Source organism: Calonectris borealis, chromosome Z (genome assembly GCF_964195595.1).
Source record: "Calonectris borealis chromosome Z, bCalBor7.hap1.2, whole genome shotgun sequence".
NCBI lineage: Eukaryota > Metazoa > Chordata > Aves > Procellariiformes > Procellariidae > Calonectris > Calonectris borealis.
In genome coordinates this window covers 68,019,842-68,043,266 of record NC_134352.1, presented here as the reverse complement: position 1 = coordinate 68,043,266, position 23,425 = coordinate 68,019,842, and the positions used below count along the sequence as shown (strand labels likewise).

Here is a 23,425-nt window from a genome sequence, read left to right as displayed (position 1 = left end):
CTGACTACACTACAGTGTGAACAGTGGTTAAAAAAGTCATTTTTAATGGAATTTGAGGGAAAGAGATTTTAGCATACAATTTACCTCAAAATGTTTCATCTGTACACACACCTTTCTACCACCACCACTCACCGCGACAAGCAACTGGAGAAGTTAAAGCACTCTGTCCTCAAACTGAAGGAAATTAATAAAGCAACACTAAGAAACAAGTCTGAGGTACAAGGAAAGTGAGTTGTACAGAATAAAAAGCATTATTTTTGTCAGTGGCAAGAAGTCTTATCTAAGATGGCAAGAAGTCTGATCTAACAGAGAAGGGCAGGATGAAGTAGAATGACATCAGTGAGGTGAAGAAAACAAACATGATGCTTAAGGGACCATTGAACAGGATGGGAGCGTAGAAAATAGATAAAATAATGAATGACTGAACTGTGGGATGAGAGAGAAAAGACAGTGACAAACATGAGCAGATTACACTGAGGTAATTCCATTAGCAGCTGAACCAAAAAAACTTACACATGCAGAACCACACCACCTGGATGATGTTCAGGAGTTCTGAGGAGGCAAGGAGTTTCCGAAACCAGGTCACCGACACACTGCCACAAAATGGTGAGAGATTGAGAGCATTTGGCTTCAACCTTGTGCTAGCTAGAACTGCTGCAAACAAAGCATCACTGCAAGACTGCACAGAGGTGATTTCATTTGTAACTCACTGTATAAAGTAGAGGATGTGACTGCAAACACACACAGGCAGTGCATGCAACTTTTAGCATAATCACAGGGCAATCTTTCACCACAATTTAGAATTGCGCAGCCAGACCCCAGGAATCCTTGCAAATTAACTTGCTTTTTTGCAAACCTCATGGCTATGCACAGTCCCCACCTCTGGACTACAGAATATGAAAGAAAAAATTCACTTTCACTTAAGAGCCATTTCTAGTCTTTTTGCCCCCTCAGTAATTAAAATGATACTGCTAATTGTATACTTGCCATTTAGTAATTCAACATGCCTCACTGCTATCTTTCTGAGTCCACAGTCACAGGGCAGCTCAAATTTCAAGCATGTGATATTTTTCATAGGAGATTGTCAGGATTTTGAATACCTTTGCTTTGCAATGTACTTCAATTTACATTTTACAGCTATTATTAATTTAAAAGAATTATTTTTTATTTTTGTAATTGAAGAGGCTATTCTGCAACTGTATGAAAAAAGGATGCTAGCAGAGGCCGTCAGGAAAATTCCATGCTCACACAATCACCCCCTGCATCACTTGAGCCTACAGGAGTAGTTTATCTTTCATGCAGACCAGCCACTGAAGGCAAAACATGACATTTTGCCAGTATATTACACAACTGTATTTTGGAAAGACAGTAACATTGAAGATCAGGAATCCTGCCTTCCAAAGGAAAGACGCAAAACAGTGTTTATGTACAGGATAACTAACCGCATAAAATAAATACAAACTGAATGGCAACTTGTCTGAACAGAAAAGATTTGAGACTCTTGTAATGAGGATCTGAGCTTTTTTCCTAGTCCTCCCTAAAGTTAATGGTCTGTGGAACAACACTGTTGTTTTCTAGAGCAGGAAGGGGCTACGGACAGCAGAGACTAGTCAGAAATAACACCACCCGAGTTCATAATGTCCCTAGTTCAGGACAAAGCTCTATTCCAGCCTGCAAGTTCATAAAACAGACATTTCATTCTGACAAAAATTAACAGGCTAATTTGGCAAACCATAACGTTCCCAGTGAAATCAATTACTAGTTGTCAGAGGTTGTCAAAGGGCTGTAAGTAGAGCGTACATTGGTTAATAGCCGAGGGAAGTAAGGCTGTCACAGCAGCATTGATTGGACCAAGCTGCTGAGCTCTTTGAGCAGGTAATGTGGGCCCTGGCCACAAGGAGAGGCTGCTCAGCAACTCGAGCACCGTTTTCTTTAACCAATGAACTCTGTGGAGAGAAAGGGTAGAGAATTGTACTCTGATCCTCACTCCTGGCCCAGCCTTGATGATTTCCCACTTCACCTGTCTTTACTTTCTCCATTTGAAAAACAAAAAAAAGTCACAATTCTTTCTTTATCTCAGAAAGGTAGAAGGGAAAGTCTTACAGAAAAAAAATCACAGTATATCTAACATTTACATGCACAGAACAACACATGCATCAGAACATTCTGCCTCTCTTCCTCCTGTTTAGGTTGGTAGCAATGCACACCACAATCAGCATGGTTCAAGCAGCTTGACTACAGATTTGCAACAACAAAGTGGACATACTCCCATCAAACGCAAGTTACTGCCAAGACTCTGGTGATAGCAAGTACCTTTTATTTAAGGCTGGAAGTTGAAAACATTTATACCTTTCCTTTCCAGCAGTCGACCCCCACAAGATCAACAGTGACTGTGAATGGAATTGTCCACATTTCCCAAAGAGTAGCACATAAAAGGATTTTTTCCTGCTGCCCTTTTGTGCCTTTGTTTTGCTGCTCATGTCAAGGACACGACATGGGAAAGGGAGGAGTAGACAGGATACACTATATAAGCTCTGTTATTACTTTAACTTTGCATTTTCCAATGGGAAACCACATTGGGGAGGGGAAAAGTCTCACAGGAAGCTTTCCATACTGTAAGTCACAGGCTGGCTCCTGAACCTTTCCAAACATGCTCCCATTGATCACCTCCTACTCCATGGCTTTAGTTACCACCTCAGTTCATTTCTCGTAAGAGCTTTCCCTCCACCACTTCATGAATCAACGTTATTTCTGTTTTGTTCTAATGTCGGACAAATTCCTTAGCACACCAGCTGTTTCCAGTCAAACCATTCCAAGACATGAATTTATCATTATAAACAAAGACAAATATAAATTAATCCAAAGTAAACCAGAGAACTAAAAGCACATTTGCATTATTTACTATACTTACCATATATAAACTATAGTAAGCACAGTTGTATAAATGCATCATTTATTTCCACATCTCACTGTGCAAATTCAAGCCAAGAGGCTACTAATACCAAAGTCCCCATTACTCATCATCTTCAGGAAGAAGATGCCAACATTGACGCAATGCTGCTAGAGCGCATCACTCCTGCCATACCCAGCATCTGAGAAGCAAAAACGTCTACAGAGGGCTTTTTGTTATCCTTATTGTTTTGTTTTTAAATGAGTGTTTTCTAATTGTTTATCTATTGATGACATATTCTGCAATCAAGGAAAACTGTTACTTTCTAATTTCCTGAGAAGGGAAAATGTTCTTTTCCAGTATTTTTCTTCCTAATGCATACCAGCAAAGGACCACGCTTCCACTAAGTCTCCTTAGTTTTTCTGTATGGTTCTCACCACTGCTTCTGTCCTTGTTTTATTACCCAAACAACAGGAAAATTACTTTTTGCTTACTCCTGGAGTCACATTTATGGGGTTGGGACAGGAAAAAATACCTTATTACTCCTGTTCAAAAAAGCTTACTATTATATGCAAACAGTTGAGAAGAAAAGAAGTCTCAAAGCCTAGTACAGAGTATCAGAGAACCTTCCAGAGAAGATATGTAGGCATACAATCATGCACACCGTTTCTGAGGTGGTGTCCTAACTATCTATAAAGGTGGCAAACGTCCCATCATAAAAACTGTCTTGCAAGACAACAAATTTTGGATTATTTTTCCTCTGAAGTTCATGTAGGTTGAACTCTCCATCATTATTTTCATAGGATTTTTACCTGGCTAATAAAATTAAATCAGAAACAGAAAGGAAGTTAATGATAATATAATGATAAGCTTTGCCACAAGCTGTCATATGCTTACAATCTCCACAGTCATGCAGGTTCAAGAAGTAATTTATCTGCCCGTTCCCACACTTCCAACTGACACATCTGAGCCAGACACCAGTATGGTGGAAGAAGCAGAAATGTGCGTCTGAAAAGACTGGTACTTCTGCCAGAAGGTGCTAGCTGTGCAACACAGAGAGGAAATGGAGTTTTATTTTGGTTGGCTGGTTGATTGGTTTTTTAATCCCAAAAGCTTTCATTTAAGTTTATGATAATGTTTCCATTTTAGGATATACATCTTTCAACTTCAGATCCTTACAAATATCTATACAGTTCTTATATTAACTACCTCTGCTTTTCTACTCCCCCGTTAGAAGGGGAAGGGTGTACACTTCTAAGTACACTTGGTTTAATCCCCAAAAATGGGCATCACATCTCTTTCTGCACTCTTGCAAAGATCTATGTTTTTCCTAGCTCAAGACAACAAAGCTTTCTGCTCTTAGTCATGGTAGCCGAAGGCGGCACAGGCTCTTCTGCCATAGATAACTATATAAACCCTTCCTCCATCTCATAGTCTGTACAGGCCTGAAAACCAGCAAGTCTATTTAGTACAGCTGAAGTAATGGGTGCTCAAAAGTGTTACTGATAAACAGCTTGATAACAGAGTAACAATTGAGATGTCTGTAGTCCGAAGGACCAAGAGCCTTTGCAAGATACTTGCAGCACTGTACAACAAGGATGTGCAGAACAGAAGCGTCCAAGTAATACAGTACAAACTGAACACATAGTGCTGGTAAGGACTGGCATTTGAGAGACTGCTTAGCTTTTGGATAAAAATCAATCAATTAACCAAAAAACCCTCTATTAAATCTGCAAAACAGCATGCAGTATAAAGCACACGATACATGATATAAGGAATTAATTAAATGGGAAATATAAATAGGAGTTTTGTGTTTTGCTTCTTGATATCACTAGGGAGCACCGTACTTGCTAGCTGCCAGATTGCTCGCAGACCTGAGCAACAAATCCAGTAACCAAGTTATATGACCGAGCATGAGCAGGGCACAGTGCGGCGGGAGGAACTATCACGCTGCATTTCCGCATAGCTCTCACTTCAGCAGGCCTCTCCCTTTACTTCGACGTCAAAGCTGCCCAAACCCACTCGCCAGTCAGATCACCTGAAACTCGCCTTTCCAAAGGCAGGCATTTCTATATAATCAAGTACTCTCGGCGCCTAGCCTTTTCCTGAAAGAACTGTTTTAGCCTTCAAATGCACTTTACATGGGATACATGTCCTCGCTCTACACTGTGGCCACAACAGTGCATCTCTGGATGCTCTGAAGCCTACTCATCATCCTCCTCACTTTCCTACCAGCAGTCAATGAAATCAGTTCCTCTCAGCATTTTCATAAATGAAGCTAGCTCTTTATATTTTGGAATTTAAAACGTTTGATGAAATTAAATATTATGCTGTCCAAAAGGTCACAATGAGATACCAGTTATCCAACTATCACTATAACTACAGCTACCACAACTTAGCAGTGCACTGCAGTATACACACCACACTTACCTAATTTAAACTAAAACAGAACCAATTATTGTCAGAGGGTGTATTTTGCTATACATTATACCTGCTTATACCGATTCTGCAATACACACACATTTATACTTGGACATCCTCTCAAATTAATTTGGACAACTTACTATAGCCTTCTAAAGAGCTGGCAGATGGTTTGCATAGCTTGCAGCCATTAAAACCTCATACTGTAACCCTCTCTGATCCTTCAAGATAAGCATACTCTTATCACATCCGAATTTGGACAGAGAAAGTCTTCCTAAGGAACTTAAACACCACAGGAAAATATGCCTTTGACTTTGGAAGTTGCAGTTTCCTCCATGAGGATTTTCTCCATATTACCCAAATTTGTTATTTTCTACCATTTATAAAATAGTCTTTTAGATGTTGAAAACAGAATGCAGGCAAATGTCATGGGAAAAAACCTCAAGCAGATTTTAAACCCTACCTGGAACCAAATTCTAAGAATAAAAGCAAATGTTAAGCTTTGCAATTCTGTCCTCAGGTAAGACTTACCGGTGGTACATAGTCCTCATCACAGTTGTTCAAAAGTCACCTACACTTTTGACTGTACAGCCTAATAAAATGGGAAGTGGTATGTGCCAGGCTTCGTCCTGAAAAGTATTAACAGTAGGAGCAGCACTCTCACTCCAAAAGCTCCAGAATTTGAGCAACAGTGTCTTATACATTGTGTAAGCAGAGCTTACACAACGAATTTCTACGAAACACCCCATTCATCTAACTGTTCTCATCATTAATTGGAACAACTGGGAACAGCAAAAAAAATAACTTAGCATATTTGGGACACATGTTTGAAGAAAATCTCATCTTTCTTTTATATAACTTAATTAAGGTTTGGGAAGTTTAACTTAACAGCATTTGGAAAACATTAAGGCACTCCAGACAAAGCTTACAACAATATGTGCATTTAGCTAATATGTTTTAATATATCACATTACTCAAACATCATCGATATTTAAAAGCAAATGTATACAAGCCCTTCAACAATAACATTAGGTCAGAATTCTCAGCAACTGATATACACGAATTCCAAATTTTCTTACACCTTAAGAGGTTGGCTGAATTTTTCTTTACCTTTTTAATTAAAGTGGAGAATACTTTTTCTGTCCTGGTATTAGTAAATCTTCGACAGGATAAAACCATGCTGTAGTCTGTTTATGTAAGCTAATATGGTAAATCCCTTTTGCTAACTGCATTACTTAATCCTGATCCCAAAAAACTAAGTAACTTCTTCTCACTTGAATGGCATTAGCACTAACAAAAATTATTTAGTTAGTTAGAACATTGCCTTACCGTGTAAATGCCAATTCTACAAACAGCAAATGAGAGCTGGATACATTCAGACATAGTCTAAAGAAATTAAAATAAAGACATTACCAAGAATGCTATTTATTAAGAATTAGTTTTCTTCCCATCTCTCCCCTCTCCCCTCAAAGAAACACCTGATGGTATATTGCTTTATGTTTCTCCTGTAAGGCTATATTAAACAAGCTGAAAAACATGCCATATAAATTCAGATCATGCAGATACTTATTACCTTTCATACAGAAGCAGCTGCCAACACAATTGTACTTACTAATTCAGTATTTCACAATAGGCCTCAAATTACCTAATGCTCCCCAAAATGCCTGTATGCAACATTAACATTTTGCAGGCAAGCTTTCAGTCCCATTTATTTTTATCCACTCTGGTTTAAAAACAACCTGCAAGAGACATTTTAATAGAGTAAGGTGCTTTTTGGCTTCTTAGTGGACTGTAAAGAGCTTCCATGTTTAAATATTATCCCTGTATCATCATTCAAATTCTCTTTTCTATATACCAAAATATTGCATATAACTTTACGTTACCACATTTCTGAAATCATACTCCTTTAGTTTTCTGAGATTTTCATGTTCAAAATAGAACTCTCTACTGTCTTGAACATTTTATTTAATCTGCTCTGACAGCTGTGAATATATTAAAAGTTTTTACCCTCAACTCGCTCAACTTCCAATCTGTTGTGATGCCACAATTCTATGTCTTCTGCAGTCACCCAGAGAGGCTGAGGATGGACTATGAATTTCTGATGAAACAGATGAAAAACACCTTCTTTAAATAGCATAAAGAAGCCAGAAAATAAGTGCAATTCCCCACCACCAATATAAAACCTGCTATAGGCTTGCCATTTTTTATATACGGTCAGGCACAATAAACCAGGCTTACAATGATTTATTCAGAAGAGTAATTGAGAAATTATTGTAAATAAGGTATTTGAGAAGTCACTGTAGCCAAAAATTGAAGCCAATCAAGTGGAACATTTTACTATATGTTTAACAAGTTCACACATCATCTGCATGTATTTTAAGATGTTGAAGGTGATATGCTGGATACTACAGATTTCAAAAGGTATCAATGAAAACTCTTTTTTTTCCCCAGCCTTTGCTTTCTACCCTCCTCCCAAAAAAACAATTTAATTACCCATTTAATTAGAATTGTGATTTAAAAAATGAAAAGAACAGTTCTTGTCAATTACGAAAAATAAAAAAATGTGTAGCAAGATTTTTCTTTTGCTGTAACTGTTAAATTTGTATTTTAAACGAACAATATTTCACTGAACTCTCTGAAAGTCAAAAAGCACAAAACAAAAACCTGAAAGCAAACCTCAACAGCATGGTTGATTTTCTTTTCTTACTGGAAGCAATCTAGAATATTATTGCTGACAAGGAAATGCTACTTCAAAGTGCCATTTAAATTGCCAAGATATTTTTTCTTTTTTTTTTCCTTCCAGCTTTCAGAACAAACATCCAATTCCATGACTTGTGCTCCGAGTTTTCCACAGAGAAAAAGTCACAGAAAAATAGGAATAGAACTGACTTTGAGAAATCCTATGTTACACAAAGTGGTGGGATGGGGTTATAAACCGTACCCATACCCCACCTGACAGTGTTTGCAGACCTTGTTCCAAAGGTTCCAGGGATGGATGACTTCCCCACGCATTCTAGTCCAGTGCTTCATTACCCTCCCTACTAGAAAGTTTCCTAATGTTTAACCTGAGTCTGCTGTAATTTAAGCCTGTACTTAAACACAGGGTGAAACAGAGTAATTTGTATTTTCGGTATTGTGACAGATTCTATGTTGATGGCAGACCCAACTTCATATACTAAGTAAAAGATTACTTCGGTTGCAAGGGAAGTAAACATGCAGCAGCAGCAAACCATTACAGTTTCTCAATGTATATAATTTGGTTTTAGTCTAGACAACTGCAGCATTATAAATTGTTTTCCTTTTTTAATTTTTGTTCAGTACTTCCAGGCTATAGATTCATGGGAGAACTAAGCTGCAGTTCAAATTCCCCAGCAAGCGTCTGTGGACCGTTGCTTCAGTAGAATAAAGCAAGCCAAATCTGTGTTACCTTACTCATCTGTTGCTGGGTTTGCCACTGTTAATGTTTTGAAATCAACAAGCTATTACAAGGCATGAATCCTAAAATTACCTCCCCTTCCTACTATCACGCACAGTACCAGTGAATGTTTCCTCTATTTCCCCAATGAAATATTAAGCTAATCCCTTCCCCAAGCCTCCAAGATAATGCCTATGTCTATAGTGTTAAAAAAGCTCATTAATTCCAATGCTGTTATTAGCTTCTCTCTTACATTCACCCCCTCTCCTCCCCAAAAATTTACGTTCCCCCCAGTATTACTTCAGTTTAATCACTGAAGAAGTGTCAGGAAATGATTTAAATAATTAGTTTAGTGATACTATCCTACAGACTATCACTCTGATCACTGAATTACGGTATATGTGATAATCTGCTGCTACAATGGAGAATTTATTCTTGATACTTGTAACCTTTCATTACTTTGGCTTTGCAACTCATTCTGCACCATACAACTAGGCAACAAAACAATTGTGGGAGAATTTGCATTTAATTTACTTACAGTTTATTGTTGCTTTCTGAAAGGATTTTACGTGGTAAGCATGAAAGTAAAAGAAAAAAAAATGTAAAAAAATACCTACAAATATTACAAAAGAAAGATACCTTGTTTGATACAATTCTACAAAGACTTATTCTTAACAGAAGTCACTTAACATGTCTAAAGTGAGAAACGGAGTCGTCAGGTCAAATATGTCAAACAACATAAGCATGCATCTCTGCCAAAATGCACCCTTCTGGTTAGGCGAAGGGTCATCTCACAAACATTAAATAACTTCTCCAGCTGGAAACTAAACTTATGGCTAACATAAATATTTGCCCAAAACTTTGTTACTTTAATCATACATTGTAAAAATGTGACTGTTCATAATGACCTAGAAAGATGTCTGCCTTGCAGCTGTGCAACCTTTCATTCACAACAAGCATTTGTTCTGTCCATTTTTTCAAGGATTCAGCTATCAGTACAAATATCAGTACAAAACAATTTCAGTATTTGGTGTTTAAAACAAAAAAAACCTCATACAGCTCTGATACAGGCACACATTAGTCTGCAACCACACAAATTCATTGTTTTAATATCTATATCCTCAGCAAATACTAAATGAAATTCCTACCCATAATAGTTACAAGAGAGCAAATTTTGAAGAGATTAATAGAGCATGTTCTGCAACTGATCACTTGAAGTTGAAATCACTGAGTTGAAAGCACTAGTCTCAAGAAGTTTGGTGGGCAAAAGGCGGGGAGGGATCCTAATCAGCTTCTCGGAAAAGACACAAAAGGCTCGACACCTGCCAGAACTGCAGGAGCTGGTAGCCTCAATTCTGCCAACCAACAGAAATACTCACCTTGACCTGAGCTTGCTTTGCCATAATCCTAAATAAATTACGGCACTAAATATAGTTCCAAGACCACAAAACCAGAAAGCAATATGAGAAAAGGAAGTTGTTGGTTTTTTCCTGGTGATATGTCCCTTTAGTAAAATAAAGATTAAGATACCCTCCTGCTCATTTATAAAGAAATGGCCACCCCAGTAATCACTTGGAATTACTGGACCTTCCAGGCAAAAAGCTTTTCCGCCTCCATTCTTATCTGCATCTTTTTCAGCATGTAAGAAATGTGAAAATTAGCAATACAAGTGTAAACAATATGCAGATTTTAAGGTACCTATATGTATGGAGCCTGAAAGAAATTCTCAGCGCTTATGTGTTTTAAAGAACATGTGGGTACCCAAAAGTGTAGTTGTACAGGTAGCAGGAACCTTGACCAGAACTGCTGTTTGCTAAGCTTGTATACTGAACTCCAAGTGGTAACTCAAAGGCTCCTCTTTCTGCATAAGATGTCACAGCCCTCTAGCACATTCCATTAACATTTCTAATTTAAACTCTCCAAATCCTTTTTTAATACAGTTCTCAGAGATAAAAGACACACAAAATATTTTCATATTCTCCTTTAATGCTGAATAATTAGATTTTTAAAATACGTTCTTGTACATAATCATTACAAAAATAAATCTGAGTTTAGAGACCAGAAGAAACCTGATGCTGCTGGAAAGGCAATGATATGTGAACAGGAAATAGGATTGGATCCGAGAACTCTCTTGTCATCATAAGAAGTAATCAAATGGATGCACCAGAGAACAATGCTCTCCCCTCTTTTAGGCAGTATTCTCACCAGAACAGTTTTCCATGACTGTTCCCAGAACTGCAACAGTTCAGGCAGTGAAAGATTCAGATTGGCCAACACAAAATGAATAGCTGCAAGAAAGACATAGACATTTCTCAAGAATTCTGGACCTTTTCTCCAGTCTTGCTGAAACCTGAAATTATGCAAGTTTCTAGGCAAGAATAAAGCACTGAGAGAAGAGATCACTCACTGTAGAGTGCATCATCACTCTGCACTCTACACAGGCTGTCAATTCAGTTTGAGGTTCACTCAGCGTTGTGGGCCTTACATATAAAGTCATAAATCGTTAGGATACAAATGTTGGAAGGCCAATAGCCTCTGCTCGTATGTCAAGGGAGCACCTCCAAGCAGAAGGAACCCTTTAGCTACATATCCCTGGACAGATTAAGTATGTTCATAAATCTCTCAATTAAAAAGTCTCACCTCCTGTGCAGTCAATGCAGTTCTGCTTACACTGGGGAGCGCTCCTGGACACCATCCAGAATATCTCCATTTTCTAACTGCAATTTCCTGTCCTGAAACTAGATCTAGCTGTCCCCTCCATGAGGAGGGATGGAGGAGCTTAGCACACAGCATAAGCACCAGGACATACAGGGAATCGTATCTCATGGACACAACCTCAGGTTCCAGCAATCACAGCTTCAGGATCTCCACAAGCCCACCACCGCATCTGAACATTATGTTTAATACCACCCACCAATGGGCCTGTCTTTCAAGAAACTGTACAAATTCATAGTCTACTCATTTTGACGTCCCTAATGTTACTGCACAAGTAAGACCCAGAATTCAACTATACTCGTGGGACCAAGCAGTTCCTGGATTATAACCGTTGTCAAGTTCTTCCATTGGGAGAAATGACTTATTGCCTATTTGCCCTCTCTTTGTGATTTCAAAGATGTCTATAATATTGCCTCCCCACACCATTCAGCTGTCTCTTCTTCAGACTGAAGGGCTGTAACTTTTTAATCCCTCCTTTTATGGAAGCAATTGTTTTCTTTCAATTACTGTGTCATCCTTCTCTGTACCTTCTTTGGTTTTACAATACTCTTTCTGAGATGATGCAACCAGAAATGCAGCATTTAAGACAACAGCAAACCTTGCATTTAAGCAGTGTAAAAAAGAGATTTTTCCTTCTTAATACTCTAAACTTGTTGACAGATGTCTGGGTTGAGATGACATTTTAAAGAAGGATCCTCTTTCCCTTTCCTGAGCACTGATGGTATTTTAGGGCCTATCCATGCATCTTTACTGCCATGTGACTTCTACTATAAATATATGTAACTTTGCATTTATCAACACTGAATTTCATCTGCCATTTTATTACCAATATCAAAAGGGTTAGTATGATTTTTTTTTTCCCAGGTTCCATATGCATGCTTAATATTTGTCTCTGCATCAGCCCATCCAAAGCATATGCAGTTTATTCAACTAAACACAAACATGAAATTCCCTTGTAATATCTGCATTCTCTTCTCCCTCTTATTCACTGCCGGAGAAGCTCTACCAATGCTCATCAATGAAACTTACTATTGACAGTTTACAGAATGATTACTTCATTTTTAATTGCTTCGAAGTTTTTCATCTCTATTAGAGGCAAAATCGTATAAAGGAAGACTAGGCAGTAGCTGCTGTAAAAGCTAATAAAAACGTAGAAAACAGATGCTTCTCCCATCCAAAATCTCCAAGTCATAACAAGAAAAAACCAGATCTGCAAACTCAATTCCCCCATATCAACAGTTCTTGGATGCAATCTTGCTTCCCCAAACTCTCCAATGCCAAAAGCTAATATGGTCCTGTGAACAATATTTTTTTCTACTGCTCCACCAAAACATACACCATGAAAACAAAGCATTGTTCAAGATTCATGTCCTTCCTGCTGTTTGTCCTTATAAGCCAAAAAGCTATAGGGGAGGACTGCGTCTAAACGTAAGAGGACTTGTCAGCTAGACTTCCTGCTTTGTGTCTCTTCCTCAGATAGCAGGAAGCTACTTACATCCTCGTTTTGGCAGTTAATATAGTCACCTTACCAGGCTGCCAGTGAGACAAAAGAAAAGTTCTGTTGTCTGAAGAGCACCAGCATGAGATGAGCCAATCTCTTATTCAACTGCAAATACCCTATTTATGTCCCCAAGGACTTTTACACGGTCAGACAGTTTGCACTTCAGAAAGTTTTGCTGCACACACAGTGAAAAAAACCAAAACCAACATGCTCCGGAGTATTATGAGCCAAAACCCCAACAATCACAAGATTTTAAGTACTGCATATGGTTTTTTTCCTTACGGCTTTACAGATGTTTGGGCTCACATTTGTGCTTTTAAGTTTGAAACCAAAAATGCTTCTTTTGTTAATGGAAAGCTGATATCTCACATAATCACAAAACTTCAGAACTCAGGCTTTAAGAGAATAAACATCACAAGCTGGCAGTATTAAAAAACATGAGCTGATGATACTGACAACAAGCCAAAAATGGTAATCAGCATGGGGTATTAGAAGGAATATTCTGTCCTTACTATATGCAGATTTTCTCACTTATTAAAAGCTTGCATTTCTAACCTTTTGTGAAATTCGTCACCGTGCTGCCTCAAGCTTGGAGCTCTGACTGAAGAATTCGGGACCAGCACACTGCAGAGCAACATGGGGCCCAACACATATTGAATCCGACAGTAATTCACAAGGACACTATAGGGCTATTCGTAACACAGACTAGCAGATTTTCAGAAACCGGGACACATTTTTTGACATAATAACATCTACCACTCTAATGCAATCCTCATCACAGAAAAGGCAAAGTGGTAAAGTAATTTGATTTTAAACGTGCCAATTCACTTGTTTCTTCACTGTGTGTATCTGAAGAGGATGAAATTTCTGGCACTGCAATACTCCTGTGACTTCACAGAATCTTGTGCTGGAAATTACAATCACATTGAGGCATTCTTTTGTGTTCCCAAGGCAGCTGTATCAAGTTTCACTGTTTGTAACAGCTACCTCTGAATCAAAAGTTTACCCAGGGAATTCAATAATGCTTCCTATTGCAGGATAAGCAAATATAAGATTTGACTTTTACCTTCTGCAAAGGAATACAGAAGGATGTAGAGTATCTGCTTGCTGATCTATCTTCAGCCAGGTAATTTCCAGTGAGTTAAGCCACTTGTATTTTTATTGCCCTTTCTATGTAGCTGACTACATCTTTCATTCAGCAAAAACTGTTTGCAATACTGGTTAGATTCTACCAAGGAGGAGGATTTGTTTTTCCAGAGTACCTTTCTCCCAGGTCTGCAGCCAGATCAGGTTCTTGAACTCCCAAACTTACTTAAATCAGAAGCATGCTCATTCAGGGGAGGTTGTCTCCCAGAATTGATGCCATTTGTCATTTCCAGTTGATTTAGATTTGAATATTATGCTTCATAAAGCTGAAATACCAATAGGAACCTAGCCACAAGAATCTCCTTAGGTGAGGGTCTCAAAAAACTTGTTTCAGGTTTCTTCCTACATTGCTATGCTGATGCAGAAAGCAGTAAGAAGCAGCAGCACTCTCACCTCCACATTAAGTAACCCTGGCTATGTATGTAACAGCAAGTAGTGCAGCAGACCAAGAGCTGGTGCTGAAGACCAAGAATTCATACTACATACTTCAGGCGTTTTACTTCAGACTAGTTCTGATCTGATGCTGTACACTGAAAACCCATTAGTTGAGTGCATCTTCCAATCTGGTTTCATCTGAAAAATATCAAGTTTATGTGATCTGTGGTCACTCTGAAATGCTAACCTACGTACAGTAAGTAGTGGTGACTAAGATTCACTTCAAAAATTCACATCTGATCCAAACATTAATACAGTTGCATGCACTCTGTACACTAGTTGATCTTACACCTGTTAGTTGCCTTCTTTCCTGCATTCATCTTTATTTTGAAACAACTGTCAGACCCCTTCTCCTTGTGCCTAATCAGCTTCCCAAACTGAAGGAGGGACAGTATCTTAAGATATAAGCCATTGTGCTCTACAGAGGGTGTAAAATGTCAAGGATTTTATAGCTGATAGATAAGTCAACAGACAGCCCCCAAAATCCTTATAGTTATGTGACAAAAGACAAAATTCACATGATGAGAGGGACGTTTAGCAAACAGAAGAAGAGGGCAAGGCTACATAGACCTTTGTTGCTCATGTTGCAGGTGATATATCAAACACCTGTACGTGCTTCAGAGGAAACATCCAGGATTCCTAGTATGGACCTTCCCTCGTCTTTCCTTATTCAAAGACCAGCAGCTACTAGTTTAGAAAGCCTCAGTAAAGACTCTAACCTTCAACAGATGCCTCCATAACGCCATTTGTAGTATAAAAAAGGATGTTTTCTATGGCCTGCAGATACCAAACGTACAGGCAACAGCAATAGAAAGGCAGGATCTGAAGCGGATCAGAACGATTAAGTGATCATGATCTATCCTGTATTACCACTTTCCAAATCAAACCTGTCCAATTAAATTAAAGGGTCCAACTAAGTAAAAGGTAAGGCCTTAAAGGTAAGCTGTCCAAGAAAGAAAAGTTGCTCAGAAACTTTTTTTTTTCTTTTAATATCACCTAATGTTTTTAAGAACACCACAACTTGGTATATGCAGTTTTCCCCAGTCAAGAAAGACTTTGCCAGAATGCTAACTATCCAGAACTTGAGGTCAAGAAACTAAGAAACTAAGAAACTCTGAAGTCACTTCAAGGCCTATTTATCTAAAATTTGAAAATTTAGTTCAATTTACTCAAAAACTACCCAAATTTTAGCTTCTGTGTGCACACATACAGAAGTAAAATAGTTCATAACAGCTAAGAAATGTACAAAGAACCAAAAAAATCCAAACTTATTATACTTAAAAAAACAATCCCGAACAAAGCAACAAGGATTCTACCACCCTAAGAGTGTACACTCTCTTGACTTTGCAGTACTTATGTTCACGCTTAACTTTTTTTTTGGGGGGGGGGGAGAACAGGGAAAAAAAAAGTCAGTAAAGCTGACATGGTTGTTCATGCAAGAAGTGTTATCTTCCAGTTCAGCTTGGAATATACTCTTCATTACCTGCCCAAGAAACATTCTTATATGCAACTAAGATTGGATAGTATAGGATACAATTTAAGGATAAGCTACCACACTAAAAATGCTAAATATACGAAATTGAACAGGTTATCAAATTTATCTTACAAAATCTCAGGGACACGTAAGACCTTTTCTTTTTTTGTGGTCACACTGATTCAAATTTCTACATCGTCCTCTAAGGTAGCTTTTAAAAGCTCTACACAGATCAGGCTGATACATGCAACTGTTCAGTGTAAGATTCTTATCTAGGGCAGAGGATACCACTGAAGTATACTGTGAAAGTTTACTCAGTAACTTAACATTTGCATTGCAAGTACCACATATGAAAAATTGAAGCATTGCTATTGTTTTCCCACAAGTTCTCCAAGCAAAAATTGTAAGATTGGTCACATGCCGTGCTTTTCACAAGATGCATCATGCCGTCATTTCTTAAATAAAGCATAGTCTACTGAACATAGGCCAGCCAACACAAGTCCATGTATGCACTATAATCCTTCCAGACACAATGCAGCAAGAATGAAGCAGAAGGTTGCACAGGATTACGTGGTCACAAAAACCTACAAATCTACATTGATGCAGCTGTGTTCGCATAGTATGTTTTAAAGGAGTTAACTTCAAAACAAGGAGAGTAAGCTGTATGAATAAAAGGTGTCTCTAAATGAGTGAAGATGGATTCTTTTTTAGAGGTTGAACCTGATTTAGCTATGTTGATTAAAAAAAAAAAAAAACCACACAAAAAATCACACCACTCCTAACACTGTAATTATATCAATACAAAAATAAAAAAGGCACCAGGCTCAAGAGCCTCTTCTAGCTATTAAAGATACAGGGGCTAATGCTACTTTTCTGTTACAATGCAAAACCAGACCAGAGCACTGCAGAAGATACTCTTCTTTATCAAATGGCATTAACCATAAATCAAGGATCACAGTAGTGATCCTTTTAAGTAGGAGAGATCCTACACAGGTTCTGGGTATCTACCCATAGTCCAAGCTGGCTCCAATTGTCTTGGCTTTGACCAGGTTTTAAACATGTTCAATAACCTGCTGATATTAGCAGGTGCCGCAGATGTCCACTATTTCTTGGGATCAGCTCCTTAAAGGAGAAAAAAGTCTCCATCAATGTAAGCCCCATCCAGGAAAAATCAGGAAAAGAACCTTCCTATGCAAGTCCAGGAAGAGCTAGCTGAGGGTAGACTCCTTGTGGAGAGGGAATGACTTCAGAGCCCGTGCGGCAGCAAACCTCAGTTATCCCAGCCTCCTTCTTCCACTAAACTCCCTCATTCAGCCTCACTGCTAAGAAAAACTTTGTCTAGTGCTGTTCAAGGGACTACTGCAGCCAGAAACAACGGCATCCTTTGCCCTGCTGTCTGCTTCACACTAAAGGCAGAGGAGAAAACCTGCCTGCAGGCTGCAACACAGGTGCCCAATATGAGGAACCACCAAAGGGAGTTTTGAAGGCCACATAGGTCCCAACATAAATGCATAAACCACAAAATTCCTTAACACATACAGTTTTTTGCTACCGCTGTTATGAAAATAATGAGATGGTTGTTCTACATCTATAGGTTAACGTCCATACTATAACTGCAAGTCTTGCATAAATAAAGAGTAGGCCCATCTTTACGCTAGGGCAGACTGTGGCAACAGCTTGGTCCTCCAGACTAAAAGTGGTCTGTAGACAACTACTTGCCTAACTTACCACCATCGATTGTTTTTTTCTAAGGTGCTTGAACCCGCTGTTCATTACCAAGAAGAGTCATTCCATTTACCACCATTAACAGAGAAAGGCGAAGGAGGACTGATCTCCTGCATTTGATGAAGATGAGGACTGGAAGGGGAAGTCCTCTGCACAAATGCATGAGAAAATATTTGAACTGCCAAACAAAATTTGTTTTCTTTCCAAGTTATACACAGATGCAAAAATTAAAAACTTTCCTATTTTTTTCTCCTTTGGTTTAAAAGAGTTGATGCCAGTTGCAACAAGTATTCCAAATATCAAGGGACTCCTACTGTACAAGAAGTATGGAAACACCAGCAAGAAAAGCTGGTCAGTGATAGATGATCTTGGACTGTCCGGAGCATCAGTGGACCAGCACCCTCTTTAAACTATTATTCCCAACCCTTGGCTTTCACCATCTATAAAAAATAACTTGGCTGATCTATAAAAACTTCTACATCAAAAGAATCCCTTATGTTTCATATGGCACTATAACATGCACTGTGAGACTGATGAGACCTTGAGAAAGTCTGTCTTCAGAGATACTCCCTGATACAACAGAAACATCAAGCAAAAATTGCATGAACACTCAGGATATCATTATCTTGAAGATTCACTTTTTTTAGAGATGGCACCAAAGAAGGCCACACAACAGAAAAGACGAAATGGATCAACTGGAGAAAAAGAGTAAGGGAAAAAAAATGTAGAGCTATTTAATCCCCTCCCCCCTTTAGTTAATACAAAAACATGCTCTCAGTTTCCAAGGCTTATTAAATTTATTGTTCTCGGAGTGGTTGGCCTTCCACAGAACAGCCTGTAGCAGTCACAAAGGTTAATGCAAGCATTTTAAAAAGTATAAGATGGCCAGTTTCATCTGGATATAAGTTTATAAAGGAAAATATCTAAGAAACAGCTCCAGGCTCTCAAGGAGCTACAAGGCTGCACTTGGCACATTATCAGTATTTCATTAACCAGGTTCTTAAAGAGAAGTCTACCTACCATTTCTGCCGCACAGGACCCATTTTCTATTCTCTCTCTGTTATTCGAATTCAGGAAGGAAAGCCTAAAACATTTTTTTGGTATAAAGCTGAAAACCCCAAAATAAATGTAAGCTACATGGACACAAGAATAATATTTAAGTAAATATTTAATGTATTTCTGATTTAGTTAATTTCATCACCAGAGAAGGAAAAGTCAGCCACTGCATGCAGCTCTGGTCTCAATACAGCAAATCTTCAAATCAATTCACTAAAAAGAGCATCTTCTGAGATTTTATTGACTGGTTGATGAACCTCTCTCGAAAACCTACACCCATGCGCATCTCATGTGAGGACACCAAAAAGGCCGAGTCAAGTTTCTGACTCCAAGTACTCCCTGACTGGTCGCACCAGACACCAGCAGCGAGCAGGGGTGGCCAGAAGAACCCTACTCCTTATTGCCCTAGCTGACTCTTCACAGCACTTCACAACGAAGGAGGGGGCACAGTTTATAGGCTAGCGCACCCAGAAACAAAACTTGAGTGATGGGACGGGCCCATTACACTCTCCTGCTGTTATGCTGAAAAGACCAGGCAAGCAGGTACCGAACTAAACCAAAGTCATCAGCTCATTACCTCGCCGTGCCACAGGGTTTACCTGCCGAGTGTACTTCAGTGAGCCTGAACACTAACCACGACCCCAGCCTAAAGTGCGCGCCCGCGATACGATCTCTCGCAGGCGAATAAAGCCAATATTCATTAAAGAGCAATAAACGTTACCCCTGAATACCAGCTGCCTGGGCGCAGGGCTGATCCCGCCCAGGGTGACAATTTAGTTCATTCAAGCGTACCCTAAGCTCATGCATTTAGGAAAAAAACAGCGACCCGGGTCACGGCTTTAGCAATCTAATAGCGGCCAAATGAGCGGGGCCGCCGCACGCTTCAGCGGAACCCTGCCGGTTTATCGCCCTTTAACAGCCCGGCGGGCCGGGGGAAGGCAGCGCAGCCGCTCCCCAGCTGCCCGCCGCCGCTGCCCGCGCCCACCGCCCCACCTGCCCCCTCCACACCCCCCCCGCCGGGGACACCGCCTCAGCCGCGGCGCGCTCGGTAAGATGTCCGACGGGCGGGGGGCGGCGCGGCGGGGGGCGTCCCGCTCCCACCGGGGGACCTACCAGGTAATCCATGTACCGGGTGGCGCCGGGCGCCGCGCTGCCGAGGAGGTCTCCGGGGCCGCGGGCGCCCGCCCGGCTGACAGCGGCGCTGGGCCACCGGGAGCCCCGCCGACAGGGGGAGCGGCGCTTCCTGCCGCCGCCTCGGCGGCGCGGGGGGCTCGGCCGCCGCCGCAAGGTGCAGAGCTGGGGGAGGCTCGGCTGCCGCCGCCCCGAGGGCCAGCGGAGGGTCGGGGGGCGCCGGCGCTGCCCCGGCGGCGCTGTCAGAGCCGCCCGCGCCCGCCGCTGCCCGCACCTCGCCTCGTCTCGCCTCGCCTCACCTCACCTCAGCGCGCCGCGCCGCGCCGCAGCGCCCTGCGCGCGCGGGGGGCGGGGGAGGGGCGGGGGGGGGGGAGGGGCGCGCGGCGGCGGGGCGCGCGGCGGGCGGGCGGCCGCGGCGCAGCCAACCCCAGCCCGGCGCCCGCAGCGCCCGAGCACTTGCCAGCAGCGAGAGGCCCCGCCCCGCCCCGCCCCGCGCGACGTCCCTATCAGCTGATCGCACACGTGGGCCGCGAGGTGGACGCTCTTAAAGGCGTACGCGCCCGGGGGGGCCCACGGAAACTGCGGTGGTGGCGCGGGCGGCCGGTGCTCCGCTCGCCGGCGCTCCGCCTGCGCCCGCCCTAGGAAGAAGGGCGGGGCTCCCCCCGGGCTGTGCGTTGCTGGGTCAGCGGGGCTGTCCCGTGCGGGGCGAGGCGGGGGCTGGAGCCGGCCCCGCTGCGGGAGGAGGAGCGGGGTGAGCCCGCAGGCGCCCGCCGAGCGGGGGGCGCTCCTGAGCTCCGCGCTGAGCACCGGGGCAGACGGGAGGGGGCTGCCAGGCCGGGGGAGAGGGGGCGGCGCGCCCCCAGCAGAGCCGCTGTGCCTGGCCCAGGGCTCCGTCCCGTGCGCGGTTGGCAAGCCCAGACCGCTGGGGCGGGCGCCCAGCCGCGGGCCGTGCCGCGGGCAGCCGGCGCCGCCGCTCTCTAAGCGGCTCCAGCGCTGGCCGGTTTGAACTTGAGGCGGACCCCGCCGCGGGGGCTGAGGGAGCGCCCTGGGGGCGGAGGGGTTCCTCCCCGCGAGCAAACGCGGGCCTGTTCCCGGGGGCAGGGACGGGAGTTCTGCTACTGAGCGCGGAAGGAACGCGCTCGGCTCGGGGGGACCGCAGTAGCTACACCGCGCCCGGCAGAACCGCCGAGTAAACTCACTTCTGGGGAATTTGGTGTAGGCAGGGAAGAAGTTTCTTTTCTTTATCCTGTGGCATAATTCCCCCAGCCACCTGTGTCTCGTACTGCAAGCCGACGTCTGGCCCGTGGGCTTTCCCACCAATGCGTGGCGTTAGCAGTAACACCTCTCTTGCTGGAGAAATGGAAGCAAACTTCTCAACGAGGCTGTGGGATAGGAAATACAGAATGAAGGTATCAAGTGAGATAATTAAAAAAAATCCTGCAGTGTAATAAAAAGCATTGCAGAAGTAGGAAAGAGGCAAAGAGGAAAGAAGGAGTAAATGAGGATTCAGGAGGAAACAGGAATGTGTATTTGTAAGGATATTAGTAAGCAGTTGGCCTAGATTTACTAAACTGGGGTGGGGGAAGTGTAATTGCAATTGCTGCTCTGATTTTTGTAATGAATTAAGGCCTGCTGCAAACAGGCTCGGTTACAACAACCAGTTAGTGGCAGAGTGTGTTGATAAGGTGTTCCCCCCGCCTGCCCAAAAGGCATATAGTTCTTGTCAATGGATAATTCATTTTTCTCATGGTCTAGAAAAGAACTTGCTTCCTTTGACCCTCCTTACCATACTTTGGGAATCAATGTCAAACACAGCTGCATAGCAGATTAACTTTAATTTAGATGAGTACAAATGAATTTGTTTACTTTGAATCATTAAGAAATTTGCTAATTTTAGTATTTTAATAGCTAAGGGATGGAAGGAGGGATACAGGCTTGGCCCTTCCTGCTATTCAGTATTCTGACTGTTTTCCATACAGTCACAACCATGACTGGCAACTTTCTGTTGATCACGAGATGTCCTTTTGACAATGGGAACTACAGGATGAACAGCTCAAGTACACCTCTCAATATAACAGAGGAGCTGCGAGAAACTTGGATTTCATCGTTCTTCGTCTGTCATTGCGTGTGATTTTGAACATTCTGCAGTGCTTTCCCCTTAACCTTTAAAACCCTTTATTTCTTCTTTTTAGCAGCAGTAATACATCAGTCTTGAGACTTGCTGCCTTTAGATGCTTTTCTAAATGAAGAGTGACTGGAAGAGAATCTAAAGAACAAGCAGAGATTTCAGAACTGTTTCCTATGAGAGTAGTGGGAAAGAACTAGGAATTATTTCTTCTAGAGCTGATTGAGAGGAAAATAGAATCCATATGTAGAGAGTTGCTGCAGAGAGGATGTCGTGATGGGAAAATAAGTGATTCGCTTGCATTGCAGCAAGGGAGATTTAGGTTGGACACTGAAAAACACTTTAATGGGAAGGATAATCAAGCATGGACAGACATCACAACCAAAAGCAATAGAATTTCTGAGAGTGCTTATGAGTTACCTAAACATTTCTCAGGTGTGGTTTAGTTAGCACTGATTTAGATCTGGAGAAAATTAACTAGAAGACCCTTCTGTTTTATATGAATCTGATAGATCTGATTATGAAGATGCAACGTGTTTATACACACAAAGAAAAATACTTATTCACAAATGACTATTTTATACATGCAGTTTTCTTTCTAGCTTATAGACAAGTCCTCATGAGCTGAACAGAACATCAGTTTACAAAATCAGAAAAATTCTAATGTGTACACCGCAAATCCCACAAACTTGGTTGAGAGAGAAACCAAGCCTAAGCTTAGATATTAGTCATTCTGTTCACTATAAACACACGAGTCATTATGTAGCCTTATGGCGCATTCATTTTATGACATAAAGCAAAGATTAACATTGAACAATAGCAGAATGTAAGCAGAATACAAGTCCTACAACACGTCTTCTAGCCTACATAGCAGTCATTGGGTTGCTGAGATTTTTCTAGCAAGTCCTGTAGGATTTCTTTCATCTAAAAAGTTGTTCAGTTTTATATTGGAATATATACCTAATGCAGTGTTAGCTGTCTTTATAAAGAAGCTTGTCAGCAGGAACTAACATGTCAAGATAGAAGGGGAAAGATCAAAGTAGTTTAATGGGGCAAAACTTCATGTGGTGGCTCTTAGGTAATAACTCTGGTTCCAAAAAGTGAAGTAAGCTGCTTCACAGAAACGCAAGTGCCTGTTGCAAAAATTACTTCTGTAAAGCTTGTATGAAAAATAATCAATCTTGGACTCAGGCTTTGACCCTGAGAAGTGCTGAGCACAACATTTAATCATCTATTGTTTATGTCAGTGCAATTTAATGAGTTTGAACATTTTAACCTATGATTGCCACCTGCCAAATTCAAGGTTTTACGGCACGAGCAGTCCACAAACTCTGACGGTGGAATTGACGTAAAATTTGTTTGTTCGCTAGTAGATGTTAGCAAAATGGGAA

The 23,425-nt window shown here is 41.4% G+C and overlaps 1 protein-coding gene across 9 annotated transcripts in view; it reads right to left on the bottom strand.

The window, feature by feature from the left end:
• The window catches only part of ARL15 (ARF like GTPase 15), a 225,568-nt gene extending 205,349 nt beyond the window's left edge, over nucleotides 1–20,219 (bottom strand). For 3 of the 9 annotated variants that reach the window (XM_075137599.1, XM_075137598.1, XM_075137602.1), the window contains exon 1: nucleotides 6,641–6,697. Coding sequence is in view for 4 of the 9 variants with exons in the window: in XM_075137595.1 (XP_074993696.1) it covers nucleotides 6,641–6,694 (54 nt within the window). In the remaining 5 variants the exon portion in view is untranslated. Of the gene's footprint in view, nucleotides 1–6,640; nucleotides 6,698–7,318; nucleotides 7,410–19,891 lie in introns of those variants that run through there. The other 6 variants (XM_075137600.1, XM_075137601.1, XM_075137595.1 and 3 more) reach the window with 5 other exon arrangements.
• Between the last annotated feature and the right edge of the window lie 3,206 nt (nucleotides 20,220–23,425).